Source organism: Euleptes europaea, chromosome 4, assembly GCF_029931775.1.
Source record: "Euleptes europaea isolate rEulEur1 chromosome 4, rEulEur1.hap1, whole genome shotgun sequence".
In the NCBI taxonomy this organism is placed as follows: domain Eukaryota; kingdom Metazoa; phylum Chordata; class Lepidosauria; order Squamata; family Sphaerodactylidae; genus Euleptes; species Euleptes europaea.
The window spans coordinates 57,577,638-57,599,259 of record NC_079315.1 but is presented as its reverse complement, the minus strand read 5'-3'; the positions used below and the strand labels follow the sequence as shown (position 1 = coordinate 57,599,259).

The window sequence follows — 21,622 nt, the reverse complement described above, 5'->3', positions numbered from 1 at the left end:
AATAAATGAGGCAAAAATAATTATCAGTAAATGCTGGAACATTTAACAACAACAAAATTAAGATCTTGTGGTGCCACTTTACTCTTCAAACCAGACAAATACTGTGAAATGTTTTATAGTGTGGATGGATTTTCTTGGCCCAGTATGAATCGGAACTATTTCAATCTCGTTCGTTGTCACATCCACAGCACCTGGGTCTCAAATATAGTCATCTTATGCCCAGAGGCACTGGAAGTCTGGTTGTCATTTTCCCAGCAGCCCACAGCCTCAGAGAGTACAGTGGATGGCATGGAAATCACCCTGCTGGCCAGCATCAATCAATGGCTTGATTTAATTTAATTTCAATGTGATCAATTTAGTTATAGTATTTCTTAACTGCTTTTTCAATGGAAATTTCAAAAGGTGTGTATGATAAAAAAAAAATAGCCAGCTACAATCTAAAGATGAAGAAAACATCCAGTACTAACAGTACAACATAAACCCAAGAAGTTAAAAGAGGAACAGTAAAATAAAATAAGCCTTGGTGTACAAAAAAAAAAAAAAAAAGCGAAAAACTTGCCAGGCTGCCAGTGGTGAACCTATCTGACTGCGGAGCGCTTCCACAAAATAACTGTGAATACCGGCAGTCAGAATTTTACAGTGGGTCTTGATTCCTAGCTGCAGATCTGGCCCAAGAACAATGGCCCAGTGTGGAAGCTGCTTCTCCATGGCACAACTCATTGCCAATAGAATGTATAATGCAGGAACGAGATGGGATGGGACCAATCCAGACGCGTCTTTCCTACCCAGTGGATTCCCTCTCCTGGGTTGTTATAACCAACCATGTTGTTCCTGCCTTCACAATAGATGTGTGGGCTAGCACAAGACTGATAGATTGAAGCAACTCCCATGTTGGTGATGGGGCATGTGGGATGGGGAGTCAATATATTCTGGCCTGTTTTGTGAAGAGGCAAGTGTTGCTATGATGGCCATTTCCCAGACTCCTCAGACAAGAGTAGTGGGCTATATATGGATGAGCCCTTTCTTCTAACCTATGCACTTTGCGAACAGTCTACTACACCAACAGCATCACAGGGAAGAGTGGGGGTGTGTGCAGACAGAGAGAGTTGTGCAGAGAGTTGTGCAGTAGTGGGTGAAAAATCTTCAAGAGGAACTAAAGTGGAGCTCACAGTCCGCACTGATTCAGAAATGATAACAAAAACAAAAGAAGACCGCTAACTTGATGACTCTCAACTGAAGGTGCAGCGCTACCTTAAACCATAGCAGTGAGGTGCTAATGCTAACTCCTACCATCTACATGTCAAAATTCTTCAGTAAGGAGTGCCTAAGAAGGGAGTTTCTGTTAAATTTCTAGAAAGCTCTGCACTGTGAGCTGCTTGGGGAAATTCCATATGTGCAATTGTACCAACACCAGAGTAAGAATCAGCAAATCTGGCTAACACTAAAATATAGGCGACATCATTATTGCTTACAAACTGAAAGTTTACTGTCATAGTATCCTGTATGTCAGGAATAACTACTTTCTTAAGCAAAAATGTACAGGAGAAATAAACCTTAGCAAAACCAGATGGAACAAACAGAAAACAACAGTGTCTTCATACTGATTTTTTGTTTAAAGTTATTAACTTATACCAAAAAAAAAGCATTTCCACAGTGTCTGTGGAAAGAACAGGAAAATTAGGCCCACGGCAATTATGAACATGTCATGTTTTATTTCTTAACAAACAGCTAGAAAAAGGGAAATGGATTAAATTTTGTGCATATACTTCCCTGTTCATTTTTAGCTAAACACAGGCATAATGTAAGAAACTGCAGGAAAAATGGAAATCTATCATTTGACCAGTGACACAAATTGAACTTTATGAGCAATATCCCACACTACTTTTCTGTGCTTCTGGTCAGACTGTTAGATTACCTCATAGTATTTATCTGTTCTGGCTCTGAAATAATTCAGAACCGTCACGATTCATTGGCAGTTGCAGACACCATGCTCCAAACAGAAAACACTGTTGTTTCAGCCTCAGAGCTGGATTTAAAGTTGGCCTTCTGATTCTCTGATATTAAGAACTATAGAGGAGAATTACTGGGGGAAGGGGGATATGTGTCTGCAGATCTAACCTCAGCTCAAATCTTTCATGAACCCATTCTGATGTTGAAAACACTTTCTTCTGCAGCTTTCTAAATGGCACCTTTGGCCATCCATTCTAGAAGATTTTTTAATGCTACACAGAGTTATAGCTTGGAGACCAAAGAACCTTTTGTCTGAAGTAACTCCTTCCTATTGCTTCATTATATTGTGATTGTGCTGAAGTAGTAAACTGTTGGAGTGAGAGCGACTCAGCATGCCTTGACATTGGGGGGTGCTATTTTACTCTAAGTTTGTAGTTGCTATTTCTTTAATGAGATGTTGCTGTTTGGCTGAACTTGGGGGCTGCCCTCTAACTCCTCCTCCTTTCTCAGTAACCATTTTGTCTCTCTCTTTCCACATGGTCTACAAAGGAGGCAGACGTTTCTACAGGTCTCCTGCATAACCCATACAATCATACCTGCACTCACATGATGCTGGATTAGCTAGCCACTTGTATAGGGAAATGTATTCTTTAGATGAGGCTTTCTATCTTTTATCAACTGCAACAAGAATGTTAACAAACTAAACCTGAATAAATGTAAGTTCTACTATTTTGCAATTTACTTCTTGGGAAGACTAAATTTATTGTACTCAGTATCTTGCTTCCATGACTGGGCAAACTCTGCTATATTAACCAAACATAAAACCCAATATAAACAACTCTTCAACAGGCAGAGCAATTGCCACTTTTTACCTCATGAAATGGATATAACTTCCTTTCACATAGGCTTAATAGCCCATTACCTGATCAGAGTGGGCTCATAATAAAGATAAATCAGAAACAATGTGTCACCCTTACAAAGTTGGCCATATTAAACTATATGTAGAACAAAGACATAAAAAACATAGTGGTAGCTGTAGCTGAAAGCAGATGATGTATGTGAGGGAGAGAGCTCACAAAAGGCAACAAAACCAAGGCACAGTTGTAAGACATGCTGATTCAAATAAAGATTTAAGTATAAGAACATAAGTTAGGCCATGCTGGATCAGATCAAGGCCCACCAAGTCCTGCAGTCTGTTTACACAGAGGCCAACCAAGTGCCTCTAGGAAGCCCACAAACAAGACGACTGCAGCAGCATTAGGTCTTTTAGCTTTGGTTTCTGTTAATGAAAGGCCGCAAGAGGAGGCCGGGTGCTTTCCAGGGCTATTATGTCCTTTCAGGGAGAACATAAAAACATAAGAAAAACCATGCTGGATCAGACTAAGGTCCATCAAGTCCAGCAATCTGTTCACACAGAGGCCAACCAGGTGCCTCTAGGAAGCCCATAAACAAGACGACTGCAGCAGCATTATCCTGCCTGTGTTCCACAGCACCTAATATAAAAGGCACACTCTTCTAATCCTGGAGAGAATAGGTACGCATCATGACCAGTATCTATTTTTACTAGTTGCCATGAATAGCCTTCCATGAACATGTCCACTCCCCTCTTAAAGCCTTCCAAGTTGGCAGCCATCACATCCTGGGGCAGGGAGTTCCACAATTTAACTATGCGTTGTGTGAAAAAATACTTCCTTTTATCTGTTTTGAATCTCTCACCCTCCAGCTTCAGCAGATGACTCCGCATTCTAGTATTATGAGGGGGGGGAATGTCTCCCTGTCCACTCTCTCCATACCATGCATAATTTTATAGACTTTTATCATGCCTCCCCTTAACCACCTTCTTTCCAAGCTAAACAGCCCTAAGTGTTTTAACTGCTCCTCATAGTTGCTCTAATCTCCTGATCATTTTGGTTGCTCTTTTCTGCACCTTCTCAAACTCTGCAATATCCTTTTTTAGGTGTGGTGACCAGAACTGTACACAGTATTCCAAATGTGGTCTCACCATAGATTTGTACAAGGGCAGATTCCATCAGTGTACATGTGAAGTTGGGATTTTTTGCCCCAATATGCATCACTTTATACTTGCTCATAGTGAATCTTATTTGCTATTTTAATGCCTATTCCTCCAGTTTGAAGAGATCCTTTTGGAGCTCTTCACAGTCCAATTTTGTTTTAACCACCCTAAATAATTTGGTGTCATCTGCAAACTTGGCCACCTCGCTGTTCACCCCCAACTCCAGGTCGCTGATGAACAGGTTGAAAAGCACCAGTCCCAACACAGACCCGAGGGACCCCACTGCTCACATCCCACCATTGGGAGAACTGACCATTGATTCCTACTCTGTGCTTCCTATTTTTCAGCCTGCTCTCAATCCATAAGAGGACTTGTCCTCTTATCCCATGACTATGAAGTCTGCTTAGAAGTCTTTGGAGGGGGGCTTTGTCAAAAGCCTTTTGGAAATCAAAATATACAATGTCCACAGGCGCATTCCTGTCCACATGCTTATTGACACTTTCAAAAAAACTCTAAAAGGTTAGTGAGACAGGACCCACCTTTACAGAAGCCATGTTGGGTTTTGCTCAGCAGGGCTTGCCCTTCTATATGCTTGACAATTCTATCTTTAATAATGCTTTAATAATGCTTTCCTGAAACAGACATTAAGCTAACTGGCCTGTAATTTCCAGGATCCCCCCTGGATAATATAATAACTGCTACATCAACAAATCACAAAACATGATTACAGTATTTACTAAAATGCAAAAGTAGATTTTTATCCAGGTATACCATAAAAAGAGTGGGTAGTCTTAAATTTGCATACAAGTTATAGTTATGACCAAAATAATTTTTAAAATTTTTGCATAATCTTACATTCAGGGTCATTATTCTTTTGAAAAAATACAGTAAATTCAGTGCTTCATGTGACAATGGCATACATATTTACCACTGAGGTACTATTTTCTCAGAGTACAATCCTACAAATGTGTGATCAGAGGTTAAGTCCCACTGTTCAGTTGGATTTATGGCCCAAATTAGCTTTACAGGACTGTGACCTTATGCACAGATCAGTGAATAGCTTGGTTACCTTAACCCTTTCAAAATTAATGGAAATTCAACAGCTGATGTGCAGGATTTCAACCTTATGTTAAAGTTTATGGTGTTAAAGCACAGAACTGTCTATTTATTCTAAACAGAATTATACCTTCTAAATTCATTGAAATCAGTGGGCTGAGAGATGTTAGTCTATTTAGATTGCACTGCCAGCGTCTTCAAATGCTTGATCTGACATCTGCATACCCACAACTATATGCCTAAGCATAACTGTTTGGACGTAAGTTCCACTGCAATCAATGAGTCTTAGAAGATGTTTTAGATTGAAAATTAGTCTTTAGCACCCAAATGGCATGGGGTGTTTTGAGAGGCAGGAAAATACTCCTTCCAACACCCATTTTAATGAAACAACTACAAAAGCAAAATCTGTGTATAATTAGATAATTTCTCCTTAGAATAACTACTCCCACTAAAATGGTTAATAATACGCGAACACATACCATGTATAGATTGAATCTTGGGGTCTGAGGGAACTAAGGCTCTCCATATATATACATTAAAAAAAAGTTTAAAAAGAAAATGGTCTACCTCGGAGACTTGCAAACATTATCTACCAGGGCATGTAATTCAAAACATGTGCTTTATTAAAAACAAAAACAATGTCTTTGGTCTTTAGAAAGGAGCCTAGCTTCAGGGAGAAGTAAGTAAACATTGCTAATAGCTGGATTTAATTTGAAAGGCGCCAGGAGACAACAATTCTAAATTCTAAAGAATTTTAAATTGTACATTCCAATAAAATGCATTCATTAAGAACATGCAGGCTTTTAAGAGACCGCTTCATGACGTTGTTTTAATTGGAATAGTTTTCCACTCCCAGTGATATGCTGGTTCATATGAAAAGGATCTCTTCATATGAAAAGGATCTTTCCTGACTATCCTTGTACAGGGAGTGTGTGGGAAAGCATACTGCATGAGCTGGTCTTCCTCAGATACAGTTTACATGAGTGTGGAGGCTAAAAGTACTTCCATAATCATGAGAATCATTGAAGTATTTGTGGCCTGGCACCTTGGCTTCCTGGAAGCATCAGGGATGCCCAAATCATGGGAACACCACTCCCTGAATCTAGTATGGAATCTATTTCTAGGCTATCTTCCAGTTGGGCAGTAATGGTAAAGGCCAGCCATCATGTGTGGCTCTTGTAGGGTGGGGTCCACCCCATTTCGTATTCCATGTAGGGGCATTCCTACGGGAAATGCCCCCACTGGCCCCCTTTTGATGAACTCTTTTGGAGAGGGTCCCAGTCCTTGGGGGTTGTTGGGTTGTCCATAACTGGAACTGGGTCATTCTCTGGCTGCTACCTAGGCATTTGGGGTTGGAGGCTCTTCAAACCTCCAGGGGTGCAAGATGACCCTGCCCTCAAGCCCAAGGGAGGGAGGAAAAGACTGGGGGCCTCGGGAGAAGGGAAACAGGGCAGAACTGGGCTCAGCCAGGCTCAGCTCTGTCCGTGCATCCGTGTCCTCAGCCAGCAAAACTGACCCTGGTTTCCCAGCCCAGGTCAAGACTTATCGGCACGGAGTCTACTATCAAGTAATTTTACATCAACTGGACAGATGAAACCACAGTTTCAGGTCAGCTGTGCATTATCCAAGCCATCACTGCCGGTGGGGCTATATGCATCAGCTGTTCCACCACAACCTTCTCAGCCATGACAATCTTCCCCTCTGTGGTAGGCGTCAACCATTTGAATGCCAGATCTCACAATTTGTTAGTCCTGGCCCATGGCCAAACCCCTTTCTTGAACAGCATACTATGTATTTGGTGTCAATAAGATTCTTCAGTGATACTGTAGTGGCCTAGAATGGCTTCTTTCAGTTTGTTGTAATCCTGGAGGTCTGCTGTCAGCATGGCCCAGAAAACCCCAAGCAGGGCTGTAGAAAAAAGGGGCCAGGATCAAGACCCACTTTTGCTAGGTCCACGTGGTAGCATCCAGTGTCTTTTAAAATACATTCAAGTTGGCTTCCATATCATGCTGAGTGGTCAGCTCGGCCAGATGATATGGGGCATGTGGGTCCTGGGGTTTTTGCACCAAAGGCACTGGTTGGCTAGTAGTGATGTTCTTGCATGATTCCTTATCCAGCTCTGCCTGGGCCTCGTATTGCTTCTGGGCCACAGTTTAGTCATCAGTTGTATTTGGTGCTCCATGAGCCATTACCCAAAGCATGGTAAATCTACAGGCAAGGATACTATGGCAGCAGGCATAGGAGGGAGGGCTGGATCAAGCCCCATTCTGGGTGCCACATATGAGGAGTCTGGCGGCTCACCCCAAATCAAGCCCTGAAATTGTCAGGGTGTCAGCCAATACGTCTCCCACATTGGGAGGGGCCGAAGGCGCAGACACTTCCACCCCTTTAAGGCCTCAGATATGGAAGGCAGTGGGGTTAAGCCACCTGGATTCTCCTCCTCCTGTTGGGATGCTCCCTGACTTCTCTCGTCTCTCTGAGGAAATCCAGCAGAGCAGTCCCAACTGACTCTTCCTTGGCTAGGGGTTTCTGGTGCTTAAACAGCCCAGGCAGGTCTCTGCCGTTTCCCTTATCCCAAGCCCCCCAGTCCTTTCCTCCCTCCCTTGGGCTTGAGGACAGGGTCATCTTGCACCCCCTGAAGGTTTGAAGAGCTTCTGACCATAATCACAGATTTTCGTTGTCAATGTTGGGGGGGGGGGTCAGTCAGCAGGCCTCTCAATGGAGCACAGCACTGAGTATTATACAAGTCTGTAACAACAATAATGAAAACTGTATTCCAATATAATTTTTGGTAAGTATCCTGAGATGAAGAATACTATGGGTTGGATGCTATGGTCTATTTCCATTGATACAGGAACACTTCAGTCAAGGAGGTGGCTACTAGCAGGTGTCAAGTATATTTTCAATTTTCACTCTTCCTTTCAAAGAAATATCAGTAATCTATCAATGATCTGTCCATGAGTAATTAGATTCTCTGGGTATACAGAGAGGCAACATATTTATTACAGTGCTGCTATTCCTTAGCCTCAGGAAATAGTGTTTGCTTGCACAAATGTTTGTTTATTTATCTATTACTCCTACGACAGTTCCCAGGCAAAACCTGGCAAAAAATTCAATTATTGTAAAATTTAACTGTATTTTACTAGTTTACGTTTTTAATGTTCCCTGCCTTGTGGACTCTGCCTTGTGTGTGGAAAGGTGGCTTAACAATGTTTTAAACAAATGTATTAGTGAGAAAATCTGCTAATTCCAGTTTGTCTTAGTATTGTACATCACTGTCAACTGAATGCTGGTGAAAGTTGTGGTACTGACAGTCAAAAAAATCTCCTATCACTGCTGAACAACTGCAACGAGACCAGCTGTAGTACATACTTTGCCTAATAATGCATTCACACTCAAGACATTAGCAGAACTTGAAAAAGAAATTCTGGATTTACACCAGTGATAAAATCTGACGATCACCTGCTGTATATCAGTTGTTTATTCAGGTCTCTGTGGAAAGATCAGAAACTCGGCCATTTCCTCCTATAGCATGCCACAGCAAGAAAGCAGATACCAAAGCCTTATGAACTACCAGAAACTCCCAATTCACCCACAGACAGAAACATACACATAGAAAAACATCTTGAGCAGGATATTTGTTCTGTCTTTCAAAGACAGAGAAGCTGACTCTTTTATGCAAGCCAATTATACCATTCAGCCAGCCTAGCCCCTTTGACTTCAGTGAGGCTAAACCAGTTAGGGGAGTTCAATCCTATCACTTCCTATGGCTGTTGTGATTTGCCACTTACAAGAAGCAAGTATCACAGTTACTATTCGTAGCTCCAAAGATGATGCTGTTAGGAACTTCTGGCACAGTATCAAAGGTGACAGCAATTTCTTACAAAATCTTCACAGGAACAGCACTTGATGGGTTATAACAGCAAAACAGTAAATTTAAACTTGGCTGCAGCAGCCTGTATCCTACTAAGAAATGTTTCTTTTAACCATTTCTTCCTTTCCTTCCGTTATTTGTTTCCTTTAATTTACTTTCATGTTGGCCACCCTATTCATTATATGACCTTTCTTAAAACTTAAAACTCATAAAAAAGGGAAGGCAGTTCTTTATGTGAACCTCCTTCATCACATAAAGGATTGAATTCTTCAGATGGGGATTGCTGCCGAAGGGCAAGAGTAGAGGTCCCTTGTTCTGGCATGTATGACAAAAGATCTGGTCCTGGGAACCTACCTTCATTTTTCTGGAAAATGGTACAAAGCCAAAACACATTATAAAATGAAAAATTTAATACTTTTTTTCTATTTCATAATGAAGAAACGTGAGTTTTTTTTTAAATTTTAGTTTTAACTTTGTAAGGAAAGTGCAATCTAGAGTATTTTAAAACAACAGTGGAATTCTAAAACATTTTGATTACTAGACTAGAGAATACATTAAGTACAGTTTTAATTATTGTTCACTGTAAACAGATAAAGAAATATGGGCCTATAAATAAGGATTAACTGTGAGGGAAAGAAGAACAAACAGAGCCTGCTCTCCATAAACAAAGACAGTGGCTTTCAAACTATTTGGAAAGGGGAAAGTTAGTTACCCTTCTGTTACTGCTGTTTTTCCCACTTATGTTGTTCTCACTTACTGAAGTTAGAGGCACTTTATCCAGGGATGTCCCAAGGCCTGCTGATTTTAGACATCTAGGACAACCCATATTTAATGTGTGTGTGTGTGTGTGTGTTAAGTGCCGTCAAGTTGCTTCCGACTAGGGCTGTTGAAAAAAAAATTCGGTATAGTTCGGATTCGGCAGAATTCGACCCCTCTCGATTTGGGATATGCTGAAGTCCGAACTCCCCCGATTCGGATCCATGGAATTCAGCGCCTAGTTCGAGGGAAAATTCGGCCGAATAAAGTCATTAAAAATGCACTCGCACCTTTCTGCGGCTCCAGGGGGGCATTTTTGGGGTAGAGGTCTCAAACATTCAGGGTAGCTTGAGGGGACGCTTCTTGCAAGAACCCCCAAGTTTTATAAAGATTGGGTCAGGGGGTCCCGAGATATGGGGCCCGGAAGGTTGCCCCCCCCAAAAAATCGCCCACAGTGACAGGAATAAAGCCACTTAAAGCACGTTGGCGCTTTTCCACGGCTCCGGGGGGGGGACACATTTTTTGGGGTGCAGCCCCCAAACTTTCAGCGTAGCTTCAGATGAGGCTTCTTGGAAGAACCCCCAAGTTTTGTAAAGATGGGATCAGGGGGTCCAGAGATATGGGTTCCCCCCCTTTTCCCTATTGGGATGAATGGGATCAGCCGATCCTATGCATCTAGAGAGCAGCAAATCCAAGGCAAAACCTCCCGTGCTAACCATTGCAATGCAAAGCAACACGCGAGCGACCATGGAAAGGAACAGAGGCGCACTAGGCTAGCTATAGCAAAAAGGAAAAAAGGAGAAGGTGACTTGGACCATGAAAATGTATTGTGAAAGTCAGATTTTGCAAAAACATTTTTGAGTGAGCAGCAAAACAGACCGTGCAAAAAAAAACCCAGTGTTTGCATTTTCTGCCCTGCTCCTTCTTCTCATGGTGGAGGGACGCTCCTCCCTTATGCAAACGACCCCACCAAACTCAAGCAAGTCTCACTAGCACCACCCCCCTCTCCAACCAATACGGCTCTGCGGTACACCCCCCAAACGGGGAAAAAATTTAAGACGCAGGGGATCTCACGCAAGCTGCCCCGTTGCACTCAACCCCAGGCTAGAGGCAAAAACAGTGAAAAACACCAAGGAGGAGGCTCGACACCAAGGGTGCCAAATGGAGAGAGACTCGCTAGCTGCCGCACAGACTCAACTTTAAACTTAACTTTAAAAGCAGTACACACACCCCCACAGAGGTGAGCGTTCACACACCCCTCGGCAGAATGGGTGAAAGCCTCCTTTGGCTTCCCCCCCACACAGAAACTGCCCCCCCACACTCTGCTTCCCCCCCCCCACATACACACGGGAAAAAATTATAGATTAAAGCCCCAAAAGGGGTCTTACTGTGGATGTCTTCTGGTTCATCAGGAGGGACTGGGTAACCAATACGATTCCATTTAAGCACGGGAGGTTTTGCCTTGGATTTGCCGCTCTCTAGATGCATAGGATCGGCTGATCCCATTCATCCCAATAGGGAAAAGGTGGGACCCATATCTCTGGACCCCCTGATCCCATCTTTACAAAACTTGGGGGTTCTTCCAAGAAGCCTCATCTGAAGCTACGCTGAAAGTTTGGGGGCTGCATCCCCAAAAATGCGCCCCCTGCAGCCACGGAAAGGAGCGAATGTGCACACGCACCCCCCCACGGGGATTTCTCTCTCACACAAACAGATACTCTCTCTTTCTCTCCCCGGGCCACGCATCAGCTGGGCTCATGTGCTCAATCGCGACTGATTGGCCAGAAGACCCTGCTTGGCCACCAATTGGCTGCGGGAGAATGCTGCTTACTAACTGACGGTTATGCTGCTGTGCCGAAATTTGCTGAATTTATTCGCCGAACACCCCAAACTTGCCGAATTCGGCTCCCCGGTTTCCAGCCTTTTTTGAGTTCGGTTCCATCCGAACTAAAAACCGCCAAATCGGGGGAAATTCGGCTGTTTTTCAGTTTGGGCCAAACCGAATCGACAGCCCTACTTCCGACTCATGGCGACTCTATGAATCAATGTCCTCCAAAATGTCCTATCTTTGACAGCCTTGCTCAGATCTTACAAATTGACGGCTGTGGCTTCCTTTATTGAGTCAGTCCATCTCTTGTTGGGTCTTCCTTTTTTCCTGCTGCCCTCAACTTTTCCTAGCATGACTGCCTTTTCCAGTGATTCTTGTCGTCTCATGATGTGACCAAAATACGATAGCCGCAGTTTAGTCATTTTAGCTTCTAGGGCATATTTAATGTAGATTTTAAAAAAAGCAAAATGCAACTTGTTTCTTACTCTGTAAACACAGGGACACACATACCCTGCAACATGCAATGTGATGAGGGGGCTTTTGGGGCACAGCTATGTTTACTATCCTATTCCAAACATTTATACTACACACATCATCATTTGGGGAGAGGCTCTGGCTCAGTGGTCTCGCATCTGCTTGATATGCAGGAGGTCCCGGGTTCAATCCCAAGCGTCTCCAGTTAAAGGGATCAGGCAATAGGTGATGAGAAAAATCTCAGCCTTAAGAGTAGGTATAACCTCCACTGTTAAGAGTTCTGAGACTTGTGAATTAATAAAGCAATAAATGCTATATACAGAGTGCTACTTGTACAAATCATTTTTATTACAGAGATTACCACTGCAAATGTAACTTTAGGATCGCTGACACTTCGGGTATTAACTCAGACACAGAGGTACTAGTCCAATGTGTTAGAAGAGGAATAATATAACTTGATCTTAGATCCTCATAAAAATTACATTCTAGGAACACGTGTGCTAGAGAATCAATAGAACTAGAAGAACATGGGCAGGTCCTTTCCAAATATGGTAGATTCATGTCTCTACCTTGCATAACCATAGAAGGGTTAGCATTCAATCTAGCAAGAGAAAAAGCTCTTAAGAAACGAGGAGTTGTCAAGAAATAGGTATAAGCAGGCAAGCAACATGGGGAGGAATTCCAAAGAACTGAGACAATCAAACACGACGAGCATGAAACAATGTGCTAACATAATCCATCTCTTCAATATGCTTTTTTTTATTTCAGAGAAAGCGTCTGATTTCCCAAGAAACGTACAGGCTCTCCCCCCACCCCCAAATCATGGCATCACTGCATGGGTGGTTTGTTTATCTGAGCTATGTTTGTTTTATGAATCGCATGGTGAAACCATGTTGTTGATTTTCTGTACAAGTTTGCTGGGAGGAGTAGCCTGTTATCTGAAACCTAATGTTCCACATTCCCTCTTCTTTGATCTCCTGCCCTTCCCAATAATATGTCAGATTCTGTCAGAGCAGTTGCCATCACTGCACATTCCCTCCTCAGTGATCTTCTTACAAATAGCCACTGATTATGAGCTTTAACAGCACATTTGTTCAACATTAAACATTACTAATGCCTATTAGCCTTTTTACTCTGTGTGATATTTCCTCCTGTTAGACATTCATTCCTTCAGTGTTTCAAAAAGATGCATGATTCCAGCTTTTTGAGGGCAAATATTTATACAAGATAACTGCATTATGATCAGTACTATATTTGATATAACTGCAAATTAGCTCTGTGGAGAAGCACTTTCCTAATTTTTGGTTTGAATCATAACTATTTGTCTCTTGGTATTTAATATTAACAACAGCAACAACAATAATAAACTTTATTTATATCCTGCCCTTCCCTGACATGAGCCAGGCTCAGGGCAGCAAACATATAATACATAGATAAGCATATACAACAATAACATAATACACAACACTTTTAAAACCACCAAATTTAAATTAACGCTGAGTAGAACAGTAAATCAATCTAATCTATCCACAGGAGCCACATTCATTCCCATAAGGAGTAATGCTGTTCCAGCAGATGTCACACAAGCAACTTGTTAGGTGTCCTATTTCAGGAGGAAGGATATGGACCAGAAAATGGATAAGAAAAGGGGAGGGGGAGCAGCAGAGAGGAGGAAGGCGGAAGGGGAAGGAGTTGGTCAACAACTCATGGTCAACCATGTCAAATGCACTGCTGTAAGATAACATAAGAACAAAAGAAAGGCCCTGCTGGATCAGACCAAGGCCCATCAAGTCCAGCAGTCTGTTCACATAGTGGCCAACCAGGTGCCTCTAGGAAGCCACAAACAAGATGACTGCAGCACCATCCTGCCTGTGTTCCACAGCACCCAAAATAATAGGCATGCTCCTCTGATACTAGAGAGAATAGGTATGCAGCATGACTAATATCCATTCTAACTAACAGCCATGAATACCCCTCTCCTCCATGAATATGTCCACTCCCCTCTTAAAGCCCTCCAAGCTGGCAGCCATCACCACATCCTGGGGCAGGGAGTTCCACAATTTAACTATGCGTTGTGTGAAAAAATACTTCCTTTTATCTGTTTTGAATCTCTCACCCTCCAGCTTTAGCAGATGACCCCGTGTTCTGGTATTATGGGAGAGGGAGAAAAACCTCTCCCTGTCCACTCTCTCCAAACCATGCATAATTTTATAGACCTCTATCATGTCTCCCCTTAGCTGCCTTCTTTCCAAGAACAGCCCTAAGCGTCTTAACAGCTCCCCATAGGACAGTTGCTCTAGTCGCCTAATCATTTTGGTTGCTCTTTTCTGCGCCTTCTCAAGCTCTGTAATATCCTTTTTTAGGTGTGGTGACCAGAACTGTACACAGTATTCCAAGTGTGGTCTCACCATAGATTTGTACAAAGGCAGTATGATATCAGCAGTTTTATTCTGTTCCACGTCGAATTATGGCCAGCATGGAATTTGCCTTTTTTACAGCAGCCTCACACTGGGTTGACATCTTCATTGAGCTATCCACTACCACCCCAAGATCCCTTCCTTGGTCTGTCGCTGCCAGCACAGATACCATCAGTGTATATGTAAAGTTGGGTTTTTTTGCCCCAATATGCATCACTTTACACGTACTCACATTGAATCTCATTTGCCATTTTAATGCCCATTCTTCCAGTATGCAGAGATCCTTCTGGAGCTCTTCATTTTGTTTTAACCACCCTAATTTGGTGTCCTCTGCAAACTTGGCTACTTCACTGTTTAACCCCAACTCCAGGTCATTGATGAACAGGTTGAAAAGCACCGGTCCCAACACAGATCCCTGAGACACCCCACTGCTCACATCCCGCCATTGTGAGAACTGACCATTGATTCCTACTTTCTGCTTCCTATTTTTCAGCCAGCTCTCAATCCATAAGAGGACTTGTCCTCTTATCCCATGACTATGAAGTTTGCTTAGCAGTCTTTGGTGGGGGACTTTGTCAAAAGCTTTTTAGAAATCCAAATACACAATATCCACAGGCTCATTCCTGTCCACATGCTTATTGACGCTTTCAAAAAACTCTAATAGGTTAGTGAGACAGGACCTACCCTTACAGAAGCCATGTTGGGTTTTGCCCAGCAGTCCTTGCCCTTCTATATGCTTGACAATTCTATCTTTAATAATGCTTTCCACCAATTTACCCGGAACATACGTTAAGCTAATTGGCCTGTAATTTCCTGGTCCCCCCCTGGAACCTTTTTTATAAATGGGTGTTACATTGGCCATTCTCCAGTCCTCTGGTACAGAGGCTGATCGAAGGGACATATTACATATCTTTGTTAGAAGTTCAGCAATTTCCCATTTGAGTTCTTGAAGAACTCTAGGATGAATACCGTGTGGTCCCTGTGATTTGTTAGTTTGCAGTTTGCCTAGACGTTCTAGGACATCCTGCCTTGTTACCACGATTTGCCTCAGTTCCTCATTTTCCCCTCTCCAAAATCTCTGTTCAGGAGAAGGAATCTGCCCAGTATCTTCAACAGTGAAGACAGATGAGAAGAATTCCTTTAATTTTTCAGCAATCGCTTTATCCTCCCTTAGAGTTCCTTTACTCCCATTGTCATCCAATGGTCCAACCACTTCCCTAGTTGGTTTCCTATTACTAATATACTACTAAATTAGGCACCTCGGCTTATACACGGGTCAGCTTATACACGGGTATATACGGTATTATCCTTATCCCACAGACAACCATCTACATAGGCTTTTATATACCATCTAACATGCAGTAATGAGCACTGAGGCACAACATTTGTGCTACGTATATATGGATGCATCCCTACAAAGCATGCACATATATACTCTCAAGCCAGGTCCTCCTTTCAATGGGCAGCATTCCCTGCCTTTACAACATAATCACATGGTACAACTGCAAGTGTACAACTTCAGGAGGCAAGTTGAAGACTAGATAATTGAGTGCTCCTGCTATCTTAATTTTCCCCTGAATGAATATAATAAGCATTCAAGCAGAATAATTCTAGTTCAGGCTTCCCCCTAACATGCTAGTTTGCTACGTGTAGGTCACTTGCTGTTTCTATTCCTCCTTCCCTCAGGTGTGTCCTCATATCTGCCCACTGCCATCTCTGCCCCTTTGCTTCCTTGTCCTTTCTGCAGCTACAGCCCATCCCCAGGACTATCCGTATATCTAATTCTCATCATGGCCAAATCTGTGAGTACTTAAATCCAGAGGTTGGGACAATGGACCTACAAGACAGATCATTCTACAAACCTAAGAAAAACTCCAGGTTTGCAACAACAACAACAAAAACAATTGAAGTGCCTGTAGCTTTAAGAAATGAATGCCCTCAGTGGCCATTGCTAGGCAACCACAAAAGTTTTGTCAGTCTTTTAGCTTTGGTTTCTGTTAATGAAAGGCCGCAAGAGGAGGCCGGGTGCTTTCCAGGGCTATTATGTCCTTTCAGGGAGAACATAAAAACATAAGAAAAGCCATGCTGGATCAGACCAAGGCCCATCAAGTCCAGCAGTCTGTTCACACAGAGGCCAACCAGGTGCCTCTAGGAAGCCCACAAATAAGACGACTGCAGCAGCATTATCCTGCCTGTGTTCCAAAGCACCTAATATAATAGGCATGCTCCTCTGATCCTGGAGAGAATAGGTATGCAGCATGACTAGTATCCATTTTAACTAATAGCCATGAATACCCCTTTCCTCCACGAACATGTCTATTCCCCTCTTAAAGCCTTCCAAGTTGGCAGCCATCACCACATCCTGGGGCAGGGAGTTCCACAATTTAACTATGCGTTGTGTGGAGAGATACTAATATCTGTTTTGAATCTTCCAGCTTCAGCAGATGACCCCATGTCTGAATATTATGAGAGGGAGAAAAGCTTCTCCCTGTCCACTTTCTCCAGGACTGCCAGAAACCACTGGGCAATTTGATACCATGTGACTTATGTGACTGACCCAGGACTGGCTGCTTACTACTGTTCAGTAGCAGCCACCTCACAAAATCCAATGTGGCATAGTGGTTACGTTCCAGATTAGGACCCAGTTTTGAATCACCATTCTGCCCTGGAAACTTACTGAGTGACCTTTTGTCAGTCACAAACTCTCAGCCTAGTCTACCAACTAACGGTTTTTGGGAAGACAAAACGAAGAAGTCCTTATGGATCCTCCGCTTGTATTTACTTAATACGCATAGGGACAGAAGGTCAGTTCTTGCATAACAAAAGTCCGTTTTTCTGTTGCTTTGTCCAAGCCTCCAAGAACATGTTCCTATACAGTTGTGTGTCAAAATAGCAGCTTTGCTGATTGTGTTTTACCTCTTTTTGTTTGTATTTGCCTGTTACACTAGGCCTTTACCCTTGGTTCAGGCTGCATACACACAAGTCCCTTAGTGCAAGATGAACTGCTGCCTACCATCTGTTTGCCATTCTGAGCCTGAGGTTTTTAACAGGTATGGATAAAGGGAAATGATCAGTCTACTAGATTATATGATGTCACAAAGGCTTTAAGCCTGCACATTCCTCCTGTGATTTATCTCATTGATGGGGGTGGGGCATGTATGGTTCAGTCTCTATGGAGTTACTTCAGTTTAAGTTTGTTGATCTCAATGGACTTAGACTACACCAGGATAAGACTTCACTGCACTGGAGAGGATTTCTTCCTGGACAAAAGGACACAGGTTCTCTAATCTCAACCCTTTCCCTCCCTCTCAGCTTTCCAGTGGTAAATCTCCAACAGTATATGGGAAAGTATGTGGAAAATTACTTTGAGAAAGATAGGTTTACATCTCTGCAATGACTTTCCATACTAATCAAGAAATAAAATATATACAGTATGTTCTTTATTGGGTTCACAACAGTCCAAACAGAAATATTAGTGTAGCACTTTTAAAATCAAAATATCTGATCTCTCTTTGAAAACATGCTTGCATGAAGTATCTAAAAATGCTGCATATGAATTTGTTTGATGTTTTGATTAATATCACGTACTACTAACCAAGTAGAGCATCAATTTACTAAAAATTGCAACTTAAATTCTAAAAATAGTTTTGGAGTCATTTATAAAAATACAATTGCATCTTTTTCATACTTTCTCAAGATTCAGTATTCCAAAGCATATAGGTCTTACTTGTTTCTGCTAAATACAATCTCTGGGCAGTTCAAGTGAAAACATCTATGCAACCAACAATATATTATCCCATAATGCTGAACATGTACCTCAACAGATGCACCAGGTTGAACATAACATAATAACTTAATTAACAGTTGCAAATAATTTCAACAATTATAAAATGTAACATATCTTGGTTAGGTGGAAATTAATTGTACAAAATATATACTGCATCACTAACAGTTTGAGCATTATTTTACAATCTGTACTCTATCCCTGTTCAAATATGGAGGATTTACTAAAACAACTGTTTTAGAAATTTGTATGAACACCACTTTTTTGTTATATAGACGTAAAGGGTAGTTAAGCTCAGCTGAACTCTTTATTAAAACCAAACCATAGATCAGATCCTAGAATTTGCCACCATTACAAGAGGGGGAAAACCCCTCTGTGTGGCACTTACTTTCTTTGGAGATATGGAGAGTTGCTTCCTTAGACAGGCGTCAGTATGTAAACTCGCATTCCCTTTTGAGGGATGCAGGCGCCTGCAATCCAGTGGCTGCAGAATTGCTAATGGTAATGTTATCTTGGTTGTCTTCCTTAAAGGGGCTGCTAAGCCCTTGATTTCACCTTGTAAGATAATGCTGTGGTAACATTTCTTTCACAGAGTTTAGAATTTTGTCTCAAAGATAAAAAATATGTACAAATTCATTCAGCACATTTAAAAAAGAAAATATAATGTCTATAAAAGGAAAGAAACCACTTATGAGATTAGTATCTCTAGTTTTTGGGACGTGAACTACAACACAAGGGCTATGGCTTTGATCCTACCTCCTCAGTTATTTCTCTTCCAGATATAGAAGTCCTGACATTTCTTTGGTATTCATACACGATTAAAATATACCCTAAATATAGCTTAATTCCTATAAATAGCAAAGTGTGTTTCAAGACCTATTAAAAATAAAACTGGCATTTGGAACACCATATAAACAACAAATAAATAAAAGCTGAAATAAACTGTTGCTATGGCCATATTATCCTGAGCATTTTCTTGGAGGAAGCAGACATTTCTGAATAATGGATTTTTAAATTTTGTACCCCTGATCCACAGAACCTCTGAGTAGCATGGCAGTCTCTACTGGACCTTCTTAACACAGAGGTAGTGTTTCTCCTGTCTGCAATTTTAACTACATACTAATCCTGATTAAGAGGATCCTTGCATAGACATTTTCTCTAGTCTTTTCAATATGGAACAGTCGGAAGAAGTTTTAAAATCTATGTCAGGGTACACAACAAGTTCCAAGAATTACATCCTCAGAGAGGCTTGACAATCCAAAAAACACTCAAAGCTATTTATTGCATCTACCTTAATATATCTACCAGCCATTACAGGAATGTAACAGCATTTATATAATGTTCAGTGGTCAGCTTTCCCTTTAGGACCAAAACTCATATCGTGGTTTGCCATTTCATATCTCTGCAAGAATACTACTTTGCATGGGTATGTCCTTTTGGCTGTACTTTCTGTTCTCACAAGAACCTGATCCCCACCCAAAATGACTTCAGCTAGAGAACCAGCTTCCATATGTGATGGTTCCATCAATCTGTAGAGAAAGGTCTACTGGACACATTCAGATATGCAAATATTGGCATGTCTGGCTGAATCTGTGGCTTATTAGTAGAAATTTGGTAATGACTCTACATACATAGTAGTATTAGAAAATACACACTGGTTAGGCACATAAAGTGGTAATATTAAAAGTATGAATTATTTAATTTCATTCTAGTTTCCACAGAGCAGGTTTCTAATTCTCCATATTTCCCACAGGAACCTGCAGCAGGGATAGTTTGGGACCTTCAAGGGTACTGCTGTTGAAATTCCAGGATCTTGTCGCTCAACTGAACTGCTGCTGCTCAGATGGTATAGTGCAAAAATCTTGTTAGCTGCTGCTACTCAACTGGGGAGGAGCAATAGCTCAGTAACAGAACATATGCTTTGCAGAAAGACCTCCAGTTAAATCCCTGGCATCTACAGTTAGAGAATTGCTGATAACATGTGTTGAGAAAGACTCAAGACCCTACATAGCCACTGCCAATCAGAGGAAACACTACTGAGCTAGATGAGCCAATGGTTTGACTTGGTATATGTCAGCTTCTTCTGTGTAGCATGGTACAGTATATCTACTGGACCTTCTTAATATAAAGGTAGAGTCTCTCTTCTCTGCAACAGTACTGAATAGATGGCCGGGCTTTATCGACTCAGGCTGATTGCACTAAGTTAATAAGAAGCTGAAACAGTGCCACTTTTTCCAGTTTTCTGCCTAAGGCTGCAACCTAAGCACACTTACTGTAGACTACATGCCATTGAGTTCAGTATAGATTACTTCTGAGTATGCACACTTAGGACTGCACTGCAAGTCTCTGAGCAATGACTCACCATTATTTTACAGGATATTTGATACTGTACCTGTGTGCAGGTTGCACTCTGTTCAGGTATTCCTATTGTCCTACACTAGTTACATAGTACCATTAGCCAGCAGTTGGGTAAATCTTTGATCTTCAGCCTCACTGACTATTCTACACTATCAATCAACTCCTGTTTTATCTAGATAGCAAACCCCACAGAGTTTAGTTCAGGCTGCCATTAACAACGGCCTCTATTTGTATAATGTCTGTTATAATTGAAAAGAATCAAATACAATTACTGAACCCATATCATTAACTCAAAAAGTACTTTAAAAAATAAAAATTCAATCTAATATTTGGGAACTGAAAAATCTAAACTATGACTGAGCACAAGAAATAAGCATTTTGGCAGAGAAAAAATAGGGGCAGGTAGCACGTGAATCATGAACCCTAAAAGTGGTACATTGTCACTTTCAATGTTTCCAGATGTGTGTACTTCACAAGCAGAAACAGTGGCCAGATGTGATAGCTACACTAACCAAACAAAAACTATGCAGCACACATGTACACACACGCTGTATTTTTAAAAAGTTTATTAAAGACAGCGATACAGCCAAAAGCAGTAAATGCAAGCAGTACTCTACCTGTATTGCCTTCAGAACAGATTTAGACTTGTTTCACTGCTGATTATCAGAATGTTGATATTTCCAGTCATTAGCTTATTTCCCTAGCTTATGAGCTCACTATGAATGTTATTGGATTACCTCGGCATCCTGCTCACGGAGGTGGTAAATTTTCTGTAAGCACTCCAACGTTTTTGAACATAATGTCTTCTTCTCCAAGAGACGCTCCAGAACTAAGACCAGCTGGTCTGGGAGAAGCTAGAAGAAAATTAATAGCTCGTAAGGGGGGGGTGTTTTCTGCATGGTGCGTAATTACACAGAAAAAGACCTAAGATAATTATACAGGGTTTGAAATACAGAAACAACATCTTAGTGCATTTCTGAAAAGGCTTTGAGTTTGCACTGTCTATATCCTGAAAGATTCTATCCCCACCTAGAGTAATTTGCCATACCTTCTCATTGAATATGTATATTAGATCAGAACCATATTTATCTTAATGAAATATTATTAAATT

The 21,622-nt window shown here is 41.6% G+C and overlaps 1 protein-coding gene across 2 annotated transcripts in view; it reads right to left on the bottom strand.

The window, feature by feature from the left end:
* The window catches only part of AOPEP (aminopeptidase O (putative)), a 237,014-nt gene that overhangs the window by 16,160 nt on the left and 199,232 nt on the right, over positions 1-21,622 (bottom strand). For both annotated transcript variants that reach the window (XM_056848223.1, XM_056848222.1), the window contains exon 13: positions 21,249-21,365. In XM_056848223.1, the coding sequence (XP_056704201.1) occupies positions 21,249-21,365 (117 nt within the window). The remainder of the gene's footprint in view (positions 1-21,248; positions 21,366-21,622) is intronic.